General features: G+C 39.8%; 2 protein-coding genes across 2 annotated transcripts in view; both read left to right on the forward strand.

The window, feature by feature from the left end:
* LOC148909049 (uncharacterized) overlaps nt 1-13,042 on the forward strand; it is a 45,613-nt gene that overhangs the window by 19,934 nt on the left and 12,637 nt on the right. The gene's annotated exons all lie outside the window — the stretch shown is intronic.
* LOC148909052 (uncharacterized) lies at nt 11,388-12,692 on the forward strand. The gene is made up of 2 exons (XM_089033828.1): nt 11,388-12,357; nt 12,442-12,692. The coding sequence occupies exons 1-2, from the start codon at nt 12,089-12,091 to the stop codon at nt 12,593-12,595; spliced, it is 423 nt and encodes a 140-aa protein (XP_088889954.1). The 5' UTR covers nt 11,388-12,088; the 3' UTR covers nt 12,596-12,692.

Raw genomic sequence — 13,042 nt, forward strand, 5'->3', positions numbered from 1 at the left:
ACACTAACGCAATATTTAACTTGCTTTTATGGGGGGGGGGGGGGGGGGGGGGGGGGGGGGGGGGTAGGGGAGGGGGTCTTTAGTTCAAGAAAGCATAATGATGAAAAAGAGTGAGGGAAGGCAGACAGACAGACAGACAAGAAGAAAGAAACAATTTTTATATACGTATTTGTAAGTTATGTTTAATAGTGTGTTTAAGGCATTAAATCCTCAAATACAAATTACACAAAAGAAAGCAGTATGGAAAATTTTACGCCCTACTGAAGCCATTAATGAGCGTATTACACTAATACAGATCGAAATCACGGCCTTAGTAACTTCACTCCAGCTACCCTTTATCGTTAACAATCGTCTTAGAATATTCGAATACAGTTTTATCAATACAATTTGAATAATATACAGTTATGTAAAATCTCTTGAATTATGTTCAATTCGAAGCAAATTAATATACATCGTAGCTTTCTTCTTTTTTTTTTTTTCGAAATTCTTATTATTTTTCCGTTTTTCTTCGATTTTCTCTTAAATTTTGCTATCGTATTTAACTTCTTAACTAAGCCCTTACATGCAGAAATTTCCTTGAATTATGTTGTATAGTCAACGGTTTATATATCTCTGGCCGTAAAGCCTTGATAACTCTTGAAACATAATACAGTAGTCCAATAGCCTGGGAACGAACTCTCCCACCAAATTCCACCTGACCCAGTCACTGTGAGCGAATTGAATTAGAATGCCAGGAAAGGCACAGTTCTTAAATCGATGACGAACGGAGAAGAAGAAGATGCATTACCAAGAAGACCCAGACACTGTGAGCGAATTAGAATGCCAGGAAAGGCACAGTTCTTAAATCGATGACGAACGGAGAAGAAGAAGATGCATTACCAAGAAGACCCAGCCACTGTAAGCGAATTGAATTAGAATGCCAGGAAAGGCACAGTTCTTAAATCGATGACGAACGGAGAAGAAGAAGATGCATTACCAAGACGACCCAGTCACTGTGAGCGAATTAGAATGCCAGGAAAGGCACAGTTCTTAAATCGATGACGAACGGAGAAGAAGAAGATGCATTACCAAGAAGACCCAGTCACTGTAAGCGAGTTAGAATGCCAGGAAAGGCACAGTTCTTAAATCGATGACGAACGGAGAAGAAGAAGATGCATTACCAAGAAGACCCAGCCACTGTGAGCGAATTGAATTAGAATGCCAGGAAAGGCAAAGTTCTTAAATCGATGACGAACGGAGAAGAAGAAGATGCATTACCAAGAAGACCCAATCACTGTAAGCGAGTTAGAATGCCAGGAAAGGCACAGTTCTTAAATCGATGACGAACGGAGAAGGAGAAGATGCATTACCAAGAAGACCCAGTCACTGTGAGCAAATTAGAATGCCAGGAAAGGCACAGTTCTTAAATCGATGACGAACGGAGAAGGAGAAGATGCATTACCAAGAAGACCCAGTCACTGTGAGCGAATTAGAATGCCAGGAAAGGCACAGTTCTTAAATCGATGACGAACGGAGAAGGAGAAGATGCATTACCAAGAAGACCCAGTCACTGTGAGCAAATTAGAATGCCAGGAAAGGCACAGTTCTTAAATCGATGACGAACGGAGAAGGAGAAGATGCATTACCAAGAAGACCCAGTCACTGTGAGCGAATTAGAATGCCAGGAAAGGCAAAGTTCTTAAATCGATGACGAACGGAGAAGAAGAAGGTGCATTACCAAGAAGACCCAGTCATTATAGCAAGGATCATCAGTGAAAACCAAGTCACTGACTGTATTTTACGATATCAATCATTAAATTTGCTCTAAGATGATGTGCTTCATTAAAGGACCATTGGAATTCAGTTTTTCCGTCGCATATATCTTGTACACAACATACCACTCCCACGCCGCAACTTCCGTGCCCTCTTTTAATGTTATTATTACTTTTTGAGGGCTGATCTGGCATGGGACTGACAAAACGCTCAAATTTCCATTTCTTTGGATGAAACTCCACACGTCCAGACAAGTCAAGCAGTGTTTTAAGGGTGTTCTTGCAACTTTTGATGTATGCAGCGGACAAAGGGAGGTGCAAGCCATCATCACAACGTACTGTTTGTTCTTCAACATAAAACACAGCTAGCCCCCAGTGACATTCGCTGATATGGGCAGGCAAAAAGAAGACGTCAGTGTCTTTAATGTTGTATATCCTGCACACTCGTGATAAAATATTTGTTTGGACATCTCTGGCAGTAACAAACGATGGCAATAGAGCAAATTTGTCCCTGGATATTGCTTTATTTGCTCTTTGGCAAAACACTTGAATGAAAAAATGAATCATTTCATCAGAAAGATATCTCTCGCCACAAAGCCTTGATAGCTCTTGAGACGTGATACAGTAGTCCGATGACTTGGCAACGAACGTTTCCTCTAAATTCCATCTGTCTAATAGTGCTTTTATCACCATATCGCGGTCTTGCTTTGGATATCGCGTAAACGTATCGTCGATCCACCTTAGTTCTGTCTGTACCTCGTCTTTTAGGTCTATCATGCGATGGTATCTTAGCAGTGTTAACAATCCTTTCATAGAAAAACTTCCAAAGCCATCGATGCACATTGCAAAATTTTCCTTTCCTTTTTTATTCCTCAAGCAGTTTAAAGCATCTTCTAGTCTTGACTTAGGTGGGATGGAAGGCAACGTCAAAGGGTCTGTGAATGTTGTTTCTTTTTCTTTTATTACGAATGGCAGGTCTAGTGATATATCCACTGGCGGAATGTGTGCTTCGGCCAGGATTCGTCGAGGGGTTCTGAAGTTATCGTCGTTGCGCAATAGATCATGAATGAATCCGTCACCTTTACGGATGGTTGTTGTTTTATCCAGAACATCACAATCGTCATCAACCATTCCTAGAGGATTACGAACTTTCTTTTCCGAACTGTTTCGTTTGTCAAATGCCTCACATTCGTCATCAGAAATTACGATGAGACTATGATCTTCGTCTTCTTGGGAGTGGATATCAGAACTTTCGAAGTTTTTTCGTGTTATACTACAAGAGGACGATACAGTCGAGCTATCTACCAAAAGAGGAATATCATTTTCATCAATGAATGTTACGTTTCTTGTGCTACTTGGTTTTCCTTTCTTTAAGGTTAAGTTTTTTCGGAATAAATGTCCTTTATCTTCCTTCGTCGTTTGGCGCCGAACCGAGTTTCGTTTCCGCGATGATTGGGTCTTGATGTCTGCACTTCTTTTGACATCCGGCTCAAGCACTTTTTTCTCGAACTTGCAGACGGGCTTTTTTTCTTGACGTTTTTTCTTGTGGTTTGTTTTCTTAATATCTCCTTCGACTCGTTGCTTAGAATGAAGTGGCTCCTGGGAATATTTTGAAGGATCTACTACATGTTTCCTTTTTCTGCCAAACCTTGACGTGGAGGAAAATTCTATGGCACCATTGAAGGAAGAAGCTGGTAGCCACATGTCATCTTCCGGACCATAGTTTTTGAAACGCACCCTAAACTCATAAAGACCATCTTTGTTCAACCTGCGTTCAGTTATTTCTTCAACTTCGTAGAAGCCATCTTCAACTGAACTAGATGATTTGTTTTCATCGTCATCTTCTTCATCATCATGCAGAGCTTGTGGCGGATTACATGCTGTAGGGCGTTGAGAGAATCCCATGTCATTAAGCATTTTGCGGGAATTGAAATGGAGGGTGAAAAGGCCTTTTACGGAAGCATGTGGTAAAAGCTCAACAGGGCCTAGAACAGAGGATGCACTTTTCCATGGAGTAAGGATCACTTCATTTTTAATGGCATACATCTCTTCTTCTTCATCATCATCATAATCATAAATGGAGCACCTAAGTCTCACTGAAGCATTGGGCTTTAGTTGAAAGCTAGCCACGTCTGATCCATCGAAGGATTGAATAGCTTCTATTCTTCCAATGTCGTAGTACTTCTTCCCCTTGACAACTGCTTTAAGGGCAATGTCGCAGAATCTTGCGATGTTGTGTTCAGGATTTAATGGGGCCTTTCTAGGGAGATACTTAGCAGCTACATGTCTTTTGTTCCTCGATCTTGATATGTATTCCCTTGGTAAAACAAGCTTTACTGCTTGCCTAATATGGATCATGGTAATTCCTTTCGTATCACGCTTTGAAATTTTCCACTTTTTATCCTGCTTTTTTAGATTAGATTCCTCCATACTTTCGTCTTCGGCTTCTTCAGCTGCACTGGAGTCAATGTCTTCGCGATGTTCGAGATGTAATGTTGCTACACATTCGCTCTCGTCGTTTTCACTCTCAAGTACTGCTTCTACTTCCTTGCTGATAGTACTTTCGTCACTATAGAAAGACTCTTTTAGCTTGTTGTAATCCTTGTTCACGGGATTCTTTGCTATAATCATGTTGTCTGGGTGCTTAAAAGTGTAAGGGGTTTCCCAAGATTTAGCGCGCTTCAGAAGTTCTACGCATGCTGACGGCATGTAGGTTTCAAATAATTTCTGTCCCATACTTACTCCCTTGCGGTGAGATTCTTTTTGTTCCAGTAAAAAGTCACTGTAGCTGGCAGGGTAGTCGTAACCAGATTTTTTAGAGGCTTCTTCTTTGTTGTTTTTAAATCCAAATGCAAGGAGGCGACGTTTTGAACTAGACTTGACATTGATTCCAGCTCCTGCAAGTTTTTGCTTCACGTTCAAGTTGTATTGTACGCTGGAACTTCTGTGCAGCATATCAACATAAGATGGCTGGGCGTCGAGTGTTTGAATCTCATTGGTCTTTCCTTGCATTTCGCTTATGATGCGTTCAGTGGTCTTTGTGCCTGAAAGATTTGGCGAGGCAAAATATGGGCCTAGATCTTTGAAATGCATGAACATTGCTAGTTGGTGAGCGGTTGCAGCCGCAAACAAAACTTCTGCTGAAGAGTAACATCCATAAGTAATGAAATGTCCTCTTTTCGCTGGATCATGTTTAGCACCAGGATTTGCATGTAGGCGCAGCTTCTGTAATTCGAGACATTTCTTCCAAAGACGTAAGATCGTGATGGCACATGATATTGAACACTGTACATCTCCTGGGTATCCAAAGTCAGCTTTCCTAAACGGTTCTATAAGATGATAAACTGCTCTTATATATAGGCTTGTTGCCTGTGAGCCTGGGATGAACTCATCAAGAAGATCAGCAGTTCGTAGGGTGAAAAGTCTTTCACATGCGTCGGAATTCTGGTCAAAGAAATAGATTAGAACAAGATCCATAGCGTTAAATCCACAATCCATTCCTAGCTCTTCACATTTCCTACGAAGATCTTGAAGATGATTGACTGTGGCCAGCCGAGTAGTTTTCTTTCCATCTTTCCAAAAGGTAAGCTCACGCGTTTGATATTTGAGGTTTTTAAGGAACAATCTTTGTGCATGATCATAGTCAAGATAGGCTATGGAAGGAAGGGACCAAAAGTAAGGAGCAAGAAATCGTTCGTCGCTCTCACCAAGACCAAGAAAAACTACTCCCTTGTTGACTTCATTGTGGCTTGGCGTCATCAAGTGGATAGCGGCTGACAAAGAAAAACCAGCAGCATCAGTGGAAAAGCCCATCAGATTTATGGGGAGCTGTCTAGGCTTCCCATTTTCATCGTAAAACGCGAGAAATCTCAAATGTTTCCAGTATTTCAACAAATGTTGTGCTTTATACCCGCTGTCTGGCGTCGGCCACATACAGTAAATTACTGTCGGTTTTTCATGTGACGTGAGTGAAACAAAATTATGCACCGAAACAGTTTTTGAGAGTTGTTCGGAGGAGACCAAGGCATCTGAAAACCGTTTTAGGGCGGTAAAATCATCTGGGTCTCCTTTGCTTACATCTCGTCTTGGAATAGGACGCGTATTTTCTTGGTTCCATTTTTTGACGTCTGGGTCCCAACTCTTTCCTAGAAGAACTACTTTTCCATCTCTGTTCAAGTAAGGCTGAATATATCTTAAAGCTCTAGCACCGTCACTTGATTCGTTTACTGGCATCCCTTTGAACAAAGTGGCTGCACTGGACAAAGCTGACTGATTAATCCCTGGATCAAGCGTTTGTGTCTTTGCATGACTGGAAGCGGTAGTCACTCTTGCTAGTCCAAAAATTTCAGACAAGATGGCATAGTTTGCAGGCCCCAGCTCATTACGAAACAGACCACTAATATCCTTCACCAAGTCTACATAATGGTGATTGTTCTTTTTTAGAAGTTTCGACACAAGATTTCTAAGAACGAGGACTTGAATTGGATTGGATTTAGCAATACCGCTGTTCATGAGACGATTCAAGTCTAATGCAAACTTAAAATCGTCTTTGTTCTGGCAGGAGGAAAGTAGTTTTGATTCCCATTCGAAGGGTGTCAGATTAATTTTAATAAGTTGTAAAACTTTTTTTTCCGCTTCCTGTCTCTTTTGCTTTTCTTTCGACAGGGCACTCGCAAACTCCATTCTTCGAGCATACCTGGTGTTAAAGCCCGCCAAACCAATTCTGTTCTCATAGCCTTTGTAGGCACTACTTTGACGGTGGCGTATGGTGTCCATCAGCTCTCGCTCTTGTCTTGCGCATGTGGTACACGTGAAAGGATGGTCGCCATACGACAGTGCATAACCTTCGCATGGAGGTTGAATGCTCTTGATCCCTCCTTCTATATCAATGCTTTTTCCATGCACAGTTATTTTTCGGTATAGGGGTATGAAAAGAGATCGTGAAGAATTATTGGCTTTGTCTACTATGTCAGCTGCATCAAGGGGATGCTTCTTTTTCCAACCATTATAACTGGAGCAGTCCTCATGTCCTATCACTGATTTATAGCATTGCAATACACCGTTAGATTTCATTTCCTTGAAAAGAGATAGGACTGTTGTGCGGCGAATCTGCTTGTCGTTTAAGAAATGTTTAACGACCTCTGGGTCCCACAAGTAGCAACATTGAACTTTTTGCATTTTTTGAGATCCAGAGGTCCCTTCCCGTTTAAAGAAGGTGTAAAGAAGCTCGTGATTTTGGGATTGACTTCTGTTTTCATTCTTTTTGGTGCATCATCGTTTAGGATTGCATCTTGATCATCTTCACTTTCTAAGAACTGGAGGGCGTCTTGGTGATACTTGGAATAAAAATGCTGTTTTGTTTGAACAACACCAGAAAATTCGAGTTTTGCGCTGCCTTCAAGTATGCTCTGTGTGTTCACCGTCTTTGATCTAATAACATGGCGGCTTTTGTGATTTTCCAGTGCCCATTTCTGATGAGGAATGCAGAGTTCGCACCTTATTGTGCTTTTACCTCTGTATGTGAACTGTGGGAAGAGTTCACCGCTTGTTGCGATTGGTAAAGTGGTCTTTTTCGAAAGGCTTCCGACTTTGAAAGGTGGAAATGCAGCAACTAGGAACGATCTCATTCGCGCATCGTTCGAAGAAGAAATAGGCCCAGCATATTGATAGCCATAGGTATTCTTGGCAAAAAAAGAAGAGAGATACTCCATGAATGTCTTTGGCTTTCCTGGAAGATTTGCAGAACGCATCTTCTGAATCTTTTTGTGGTGAAATGTAAAGAAGTCTTCACTTGAAGAAGATGTCAGAGAATCGTCAAATAGAAGTTCGCCATTTGACGAGTCTTCAATTTTACCATTTTCCGAATCTGAAGACACCTCATAAGACGACATTTCTACGTCGGTTTCTTCTTTTTCTTGTTCTAATTCTGAGTAAAAACTTTCTGATTCTGAAGAATCTTCTTCTTCATCTTCTTCTTCATCTTGCTCATTTTCTGAGTTACTTTCACTCTCAATCTCAGAAGCGCTTTTAAAGAAGTTCTCAGGTGGGATGTCTGGCGTACTTGGGTTTGACTGCTCTTCCGGGAGTAACTGGTTGGAATACGCGCCTTGGCTTTTCTCGATATCCAAAGGGTCAGAAGAGATCACAGGTGGAATGTCTGGCATACTTGGGTTTGACTGCTCTTCCGGGAGTAACTGGTTAGAATACGCGCCTTGGCTTTTCTCGATATCCAAGGGGTCAGAAGAGATCACAGGTGGAATGTCGTAAATGGGCTGTTGGTGTTTTTGTGTGAACTGCTCTTCTGAAAATTCTTCTCCTTTTTTTTCGATGCCTCTGAAGCCCACTTTCTTTCCTTTGCGAGTAACTGGTAACACTCGACCTATGAAACACGTCTGCGATAAAACGTTTCCAAGCATCGAAAAAAACTTTTGCCTGTCTAAGAGTGCCATTGCGCTTGACTGATATTTGCACCAAATATCATCTTTACTTATAAAGGAGTCCAGGAAGCCAATATTGAATGTCGTTGAAAACCACGAACGCAAGTGTTCCTCGGGCTTTAAACATAAGGATATGATGCGTCAGTTTTGTAATGGGTTTCTTGAAAAAATGCATATGCACTGAGAACGATTAGTCGAAAATGCGGTACCTTGACATTCTGATCGATAGTAGGACATTCCATTACTTGTGAGCTTCCTTCGCCGCACTATACACAAAAACAAACAGTCAGCAATCATGACGTATTAATTGGAAAGTTTCTGATCGAGGCAAATTCGTATACATTTTTGAATATGATGTATAAAAACAACGGAAATTTGCCGTTTCCTTATATAACAAAAGATGATACTCCAGATTCAAAAGCTAATTAATTATCATGCTATTTTCGTTCTGAATTGCAAGAACGTTCCTAAAACAACAAAACATTACTATACCTTTGTCAATCGTTTTCCGCACTATTTTGTCGGGATGGAGTTCGTAATTCTTGAGCCTTCAGGTGCATACGAGCTTAAGTATCCAGCAGTTTGATGTTCATGAAAGTGAGAAAACATGGAATGCGTTATTCTCAAATAAGTAAAGAGAGAAGAAAAAGAAGACAAAAATTAATATTGTATGAGATTGCTAAAAAATGAGTCGGCTGCAAGCTTAACTATAAGCATATAATATTAGAAGAAAGCTTAAGTCCCCTAATGTTTATAGTGAGAAGGCAAAGACACGGTCATAGGTATGAGCCAGTGTTTTGTAAACCACTTATAAACATCACGCCAACTGATAATATTAGAAGAAAGCTCAAGTCCCCTAATGTTTATAGTGAGAAGGCAAAGACACGGTCATAGGTATGAGCCAGTGTTTTGTAAACCACTTATAAACATCACGCCATCTGATAATATTAGAAGAATGCTTAAGTCCCCAAATGTTTATAGTGAGAAGGCAAAGACACGGTCATAGGTATGAGCCAGTGTTTTGTAAACCACTTATAAACATCACGCCATCTGATAATATTAGAAGAAAGCCTAAGTCCCCAAATGTTTATAGTGAGAAGGCAAAGACACGGTCATAGGTATGAGCCAGTGTTTTATAAACCACTTATAAACATCACGCCAACTGATAATATTAGAAGAAAGCTTAAGTCCCCTAATGTTTATAGTGAGAAGGCAAAGACACGGTCATAGGTATGAGCCAGTGTTTTGTAAACCACTTATAAACATCACGCCATCTGATAATATTAGAAGAAAGCTTAAGTCCCCAAATGTTTATAGTGAGAAGGCAAAGACACGGTCATAGGTATGAGCCAGTGTTTTGTAAACCACTTATAAACAACACGCCATCTGATAATATTAGAAGAAAGCTTAAGTCCCCAAATGTTTATAGTGAGAAGGCAAAGACACGGTCATAGGTATGAGCCAGTGTTTTGTAAACCACTTATAAACAACACGCCATCTGATAATATAAGAAGAATGCTTAAGTCCCCTAATGTTTATAGTGAGAAGGCAAAGACACGGTCATAGGTATGAGCCAGTGTTTTGTAAACCACTTATAAACATCACGCCATCTGATAATATAAGAAGAATGCTTAAGTCCCCTAATGTTTATAGTGAGAAGGCAAAGACACGGTCATAGGTATGAGCCAGTGTTTTGTAAACCACTTATAAACATCACGCCATCTGATAATATTAGAAGAAAGCTCAAGTCCCCTAATGTTTATAGTGAGAAGGCAAAGACACGGTCATAGGTATGAGCCAGTGTTTTGTAAACCACTTATAAACAACACGCCATCTGATAATATTAGAAGAAAGCTCAAGTCCCCTAATGTTTATAGTGAGAAGGCAAAGACACGGTCATAGGTATGAGCCAGTGTTTTGTAAACCACTTATAAACAACACGCCATCTGATAATATAAGAAGAATGCTTAAGTCCCCTAATGTTTATAGTGAGAAGGCAAAGACACGGTCATAGGTATGAGCCAGTGTTTTGTAAACCACTTATAAACATCACGCCATCTGATAATATTAGAAGAAAGCTCAAGTCCCCTAATGTTTATAGTGAGAAGGCAAAGACACGGTCATAGGTATGAGCCAGTGTTTTGTAAACCACTTATAAACATCACGCCATCTGATAATATTAGAAGAAGGTCCTTAGAAGAAAGCTAAAGTCCCCTAATGTTTAGAGTGAGAATGCAAAGAAACGGTCGATGTCTTTTCAGATTTATTCAATTGAGGTCGGTTTAACCGTCCCCGTAGAAGAGCTCTACTCAAAATGATGAAATAGTAAGTATGTTAATGAAAGTACAGAGAATAGTTGAGCTTTTGAATCTAAAAAATGTCCTTATATTGTATCAAGGTCAGTGAATAACAGACTTGTGAACCTTTTAACTAAGGATCGGCTTTTATGTCAGCAGAAAAGAAGGTTTTGCCTGAGCAAAATCCCCCCTCCTCCCAAATTTCTTTAATTTATCCTGGAATTCCTGGATCCTTGGAATGAACTAAGTGGTTTGAAGTTATGAGCTGCTTTACTCTGCTCTTGCACGAGATCACATATAAGTGTTTTATTCAAAGCCTTTACTTAATACAACTGACGGGCAGAACCCGGGAGGCAGAATTGTGACGCATTAGGTAATGGGACTCCATGCTGGCACGGCCTCGTCCAATTTCGGCAGTCCTCGGAATTTTTCTCGTTCAATTAGCCAATTCGGAGTTGAGCAGGGGATTGGGTACTAATCAAAGAAATATTTATCTAATTACGAAGCGAACCCTATCACATGAAAGGCAACCAAAAGGAATTAGCAAATTTACCAATTTTTAAAACGTTTGGATAAATACTAGCTGAACATTATTTTTTCAAAATTTTATCAAATTAACAGAAAATGTATGGTTTTGCGGGACGACGGTCAAAATCCCCATACATTCTTTGTTAATTGCAAGACCTCTCATAAATTGGGTATTTTTCCAAATGGTCTGTAATTTGGAATCTATACTAAAGTTGGTAAGATCGAGATATGATTAGTTTTTCGTTTGGCTCAATAAGACAGAAATTACAGCCCACTTGATAACTTCAAAATGGCCAATTATTTCTTAATTGGACAGCATGGAGTCCTATTACATATACTAATTAGGTGGGGGGGGGGGGGGGGGGGGAACGTGGCCTTTCATAATGAGAACAAAATCTATTGATGCAAAACACTTCTCGTGTTCAAGGCGCAGAAGTTATTATGGGGCGGCGAGAGACCGGTTCAGCATTTAGTAGCAAAATCTCAAGCAACTGATAAGGAAATTTGGCTGCCTTTGTGATTTGGATTTCCGTTTTGTTTTAAGATAATTGTTGGAGTGAAAGCACTGGCCAAGCTAAATTAGTTTAATTATTTCGAATGGATTTTTTTTTTTACTCTATATTCATGCGTGTTCTAGATGACTAGGAAAACTTATTGTTTCACAGTTCTGGGCCAGTCATAACTATATGTATCAATGATCGAATTCTGTAATCTCAGATGACTTTTCTAATCTTATCAGTGATCAGCAGCCTTGGATATTGTTTGTGCCGGACTGCGGGTTACTGACTTTGTCTTATTTTCAAAATTTCATCATCTCTAAAGTTATCCAAATGTAAAAATATAAACGTGTTATAATGTCCTCGTAAGGCCAGAGACTCGATTTCCCTCTTGTAGAGTAAAAAAATATCGTCTAAACCTTCTCTTAATTTAACACAAAAACGGCCGTCGCCGTGTGGTGCATACTTGTGTGGCCATGAGTTGAATGACAACTAGGCTTATAACCCAATTAACTCGCCAGTTTATACGAATCGATTCATCATTTTGAGGAAGATACTGGTACGTTTTGGTTCAGAAAATGGAACCCAAGAAAAGTCTTTATTTTCAAGAAAAAGATGGCGCACCGATGGGTGAGCGCGTTAGAGCAGTGGGAATGGTGTTCTATGGGAACAAAGATTTAAAAGTCGGAGAGGTTTATAGATTAAAGAGACAACGAGATAATCCAAAAGACATATGCTGTCTTGAAATCATAGACAAGTTTGGTAGACCGAAAGCAGTTATCAACAGGAATACAGCAGTAGTGTTGTCCCCTTTGTTAGATAGTGGAAAATTGGAGAATGCAGAATGGTAAGTGCAATGCAGTTTTTCTTGCATCGTTTTCAAGTTACAAGTAAATAAAATGAACTTTTTTTACTTTTTGATTACATATAGTATGATACTCGAAGAAGCCAAATGGAGTAGAGGTGACCGAGGCAGGCCAGCGAGGGCCCACAAGATAAAGGTCATGGCGGTTATTACACAATCTTCCAATATTGAAAACTTTCTTGATAAAATCCAAAACACTTATCAACGGCTGGAGGAGTGAACCGCCGTAACTAAAAATATCTCACTTAAGCAGCATATGCACTGTTTAAATTTTCTCTTGTTGAGTTTGTGTTTTTGACAAATAAATAAATTTCAGTTGTTATTAATACTTGTGTTCTCCAGTTGTGAGTTGTTTCCAAATTTAAGCATCTGATTTTTGAGAAATTTTCATCATTTTTTTATGGCAATAGACGTACCATAAACAACTTCAGTATATCCTGACGCTTTGAAAGATCCTATACAATTATTAGCATATTGTAAAAGCACCCCCTACATGGAATGTTCGTTGCGCAAATCACCTTTATCAACAGGGAAGGTCTGGACGAATAGATAAGGTCGAAATGTCATCATATCATGTGCGCCAAAAATGAAGAACGTGATTCAAGTTTTGACGTGAATTCTTTGCCAACATTTCTATTATTTTTTTCATTGTGTTTATTTATTACGA

The sequence above is a fragment of the Actinia tenebrosa genome, unplaced genomic scaffold (assembly GCF_029948245.1).
Source record: "Actinia tenebrosa isolate PJP-AT-01 unplaced genomic scaffold, QUT_ActTen_1.0 PGA_scaffold2__45_contigs__length_23673736, whole genome shotgun sequence".
NCBI classification, from domain to species: domain Eukaryota; kingdom Metazoa; phylum Cnidaria; class Anthozoa; order Actiniaria; family Actiniidae; genus Actinia; species Actinia tenebrosa.

Coding starts and splice junctions, on each gene's coding strand:
- LOC148909052 (XM_089033828.1), top strand. CDS start 12,089: ATGGAACCCAAGAAAAGTCTTTATTTTCAAGAAAAAGATGGCGCACCG. Junction 12,358..12,441: donor AAATTGGAGAATGCAGAATG/GTAAGTGCAATG, acceptor GATTACATATAG/TATGATACTCGAAGAAGCCA.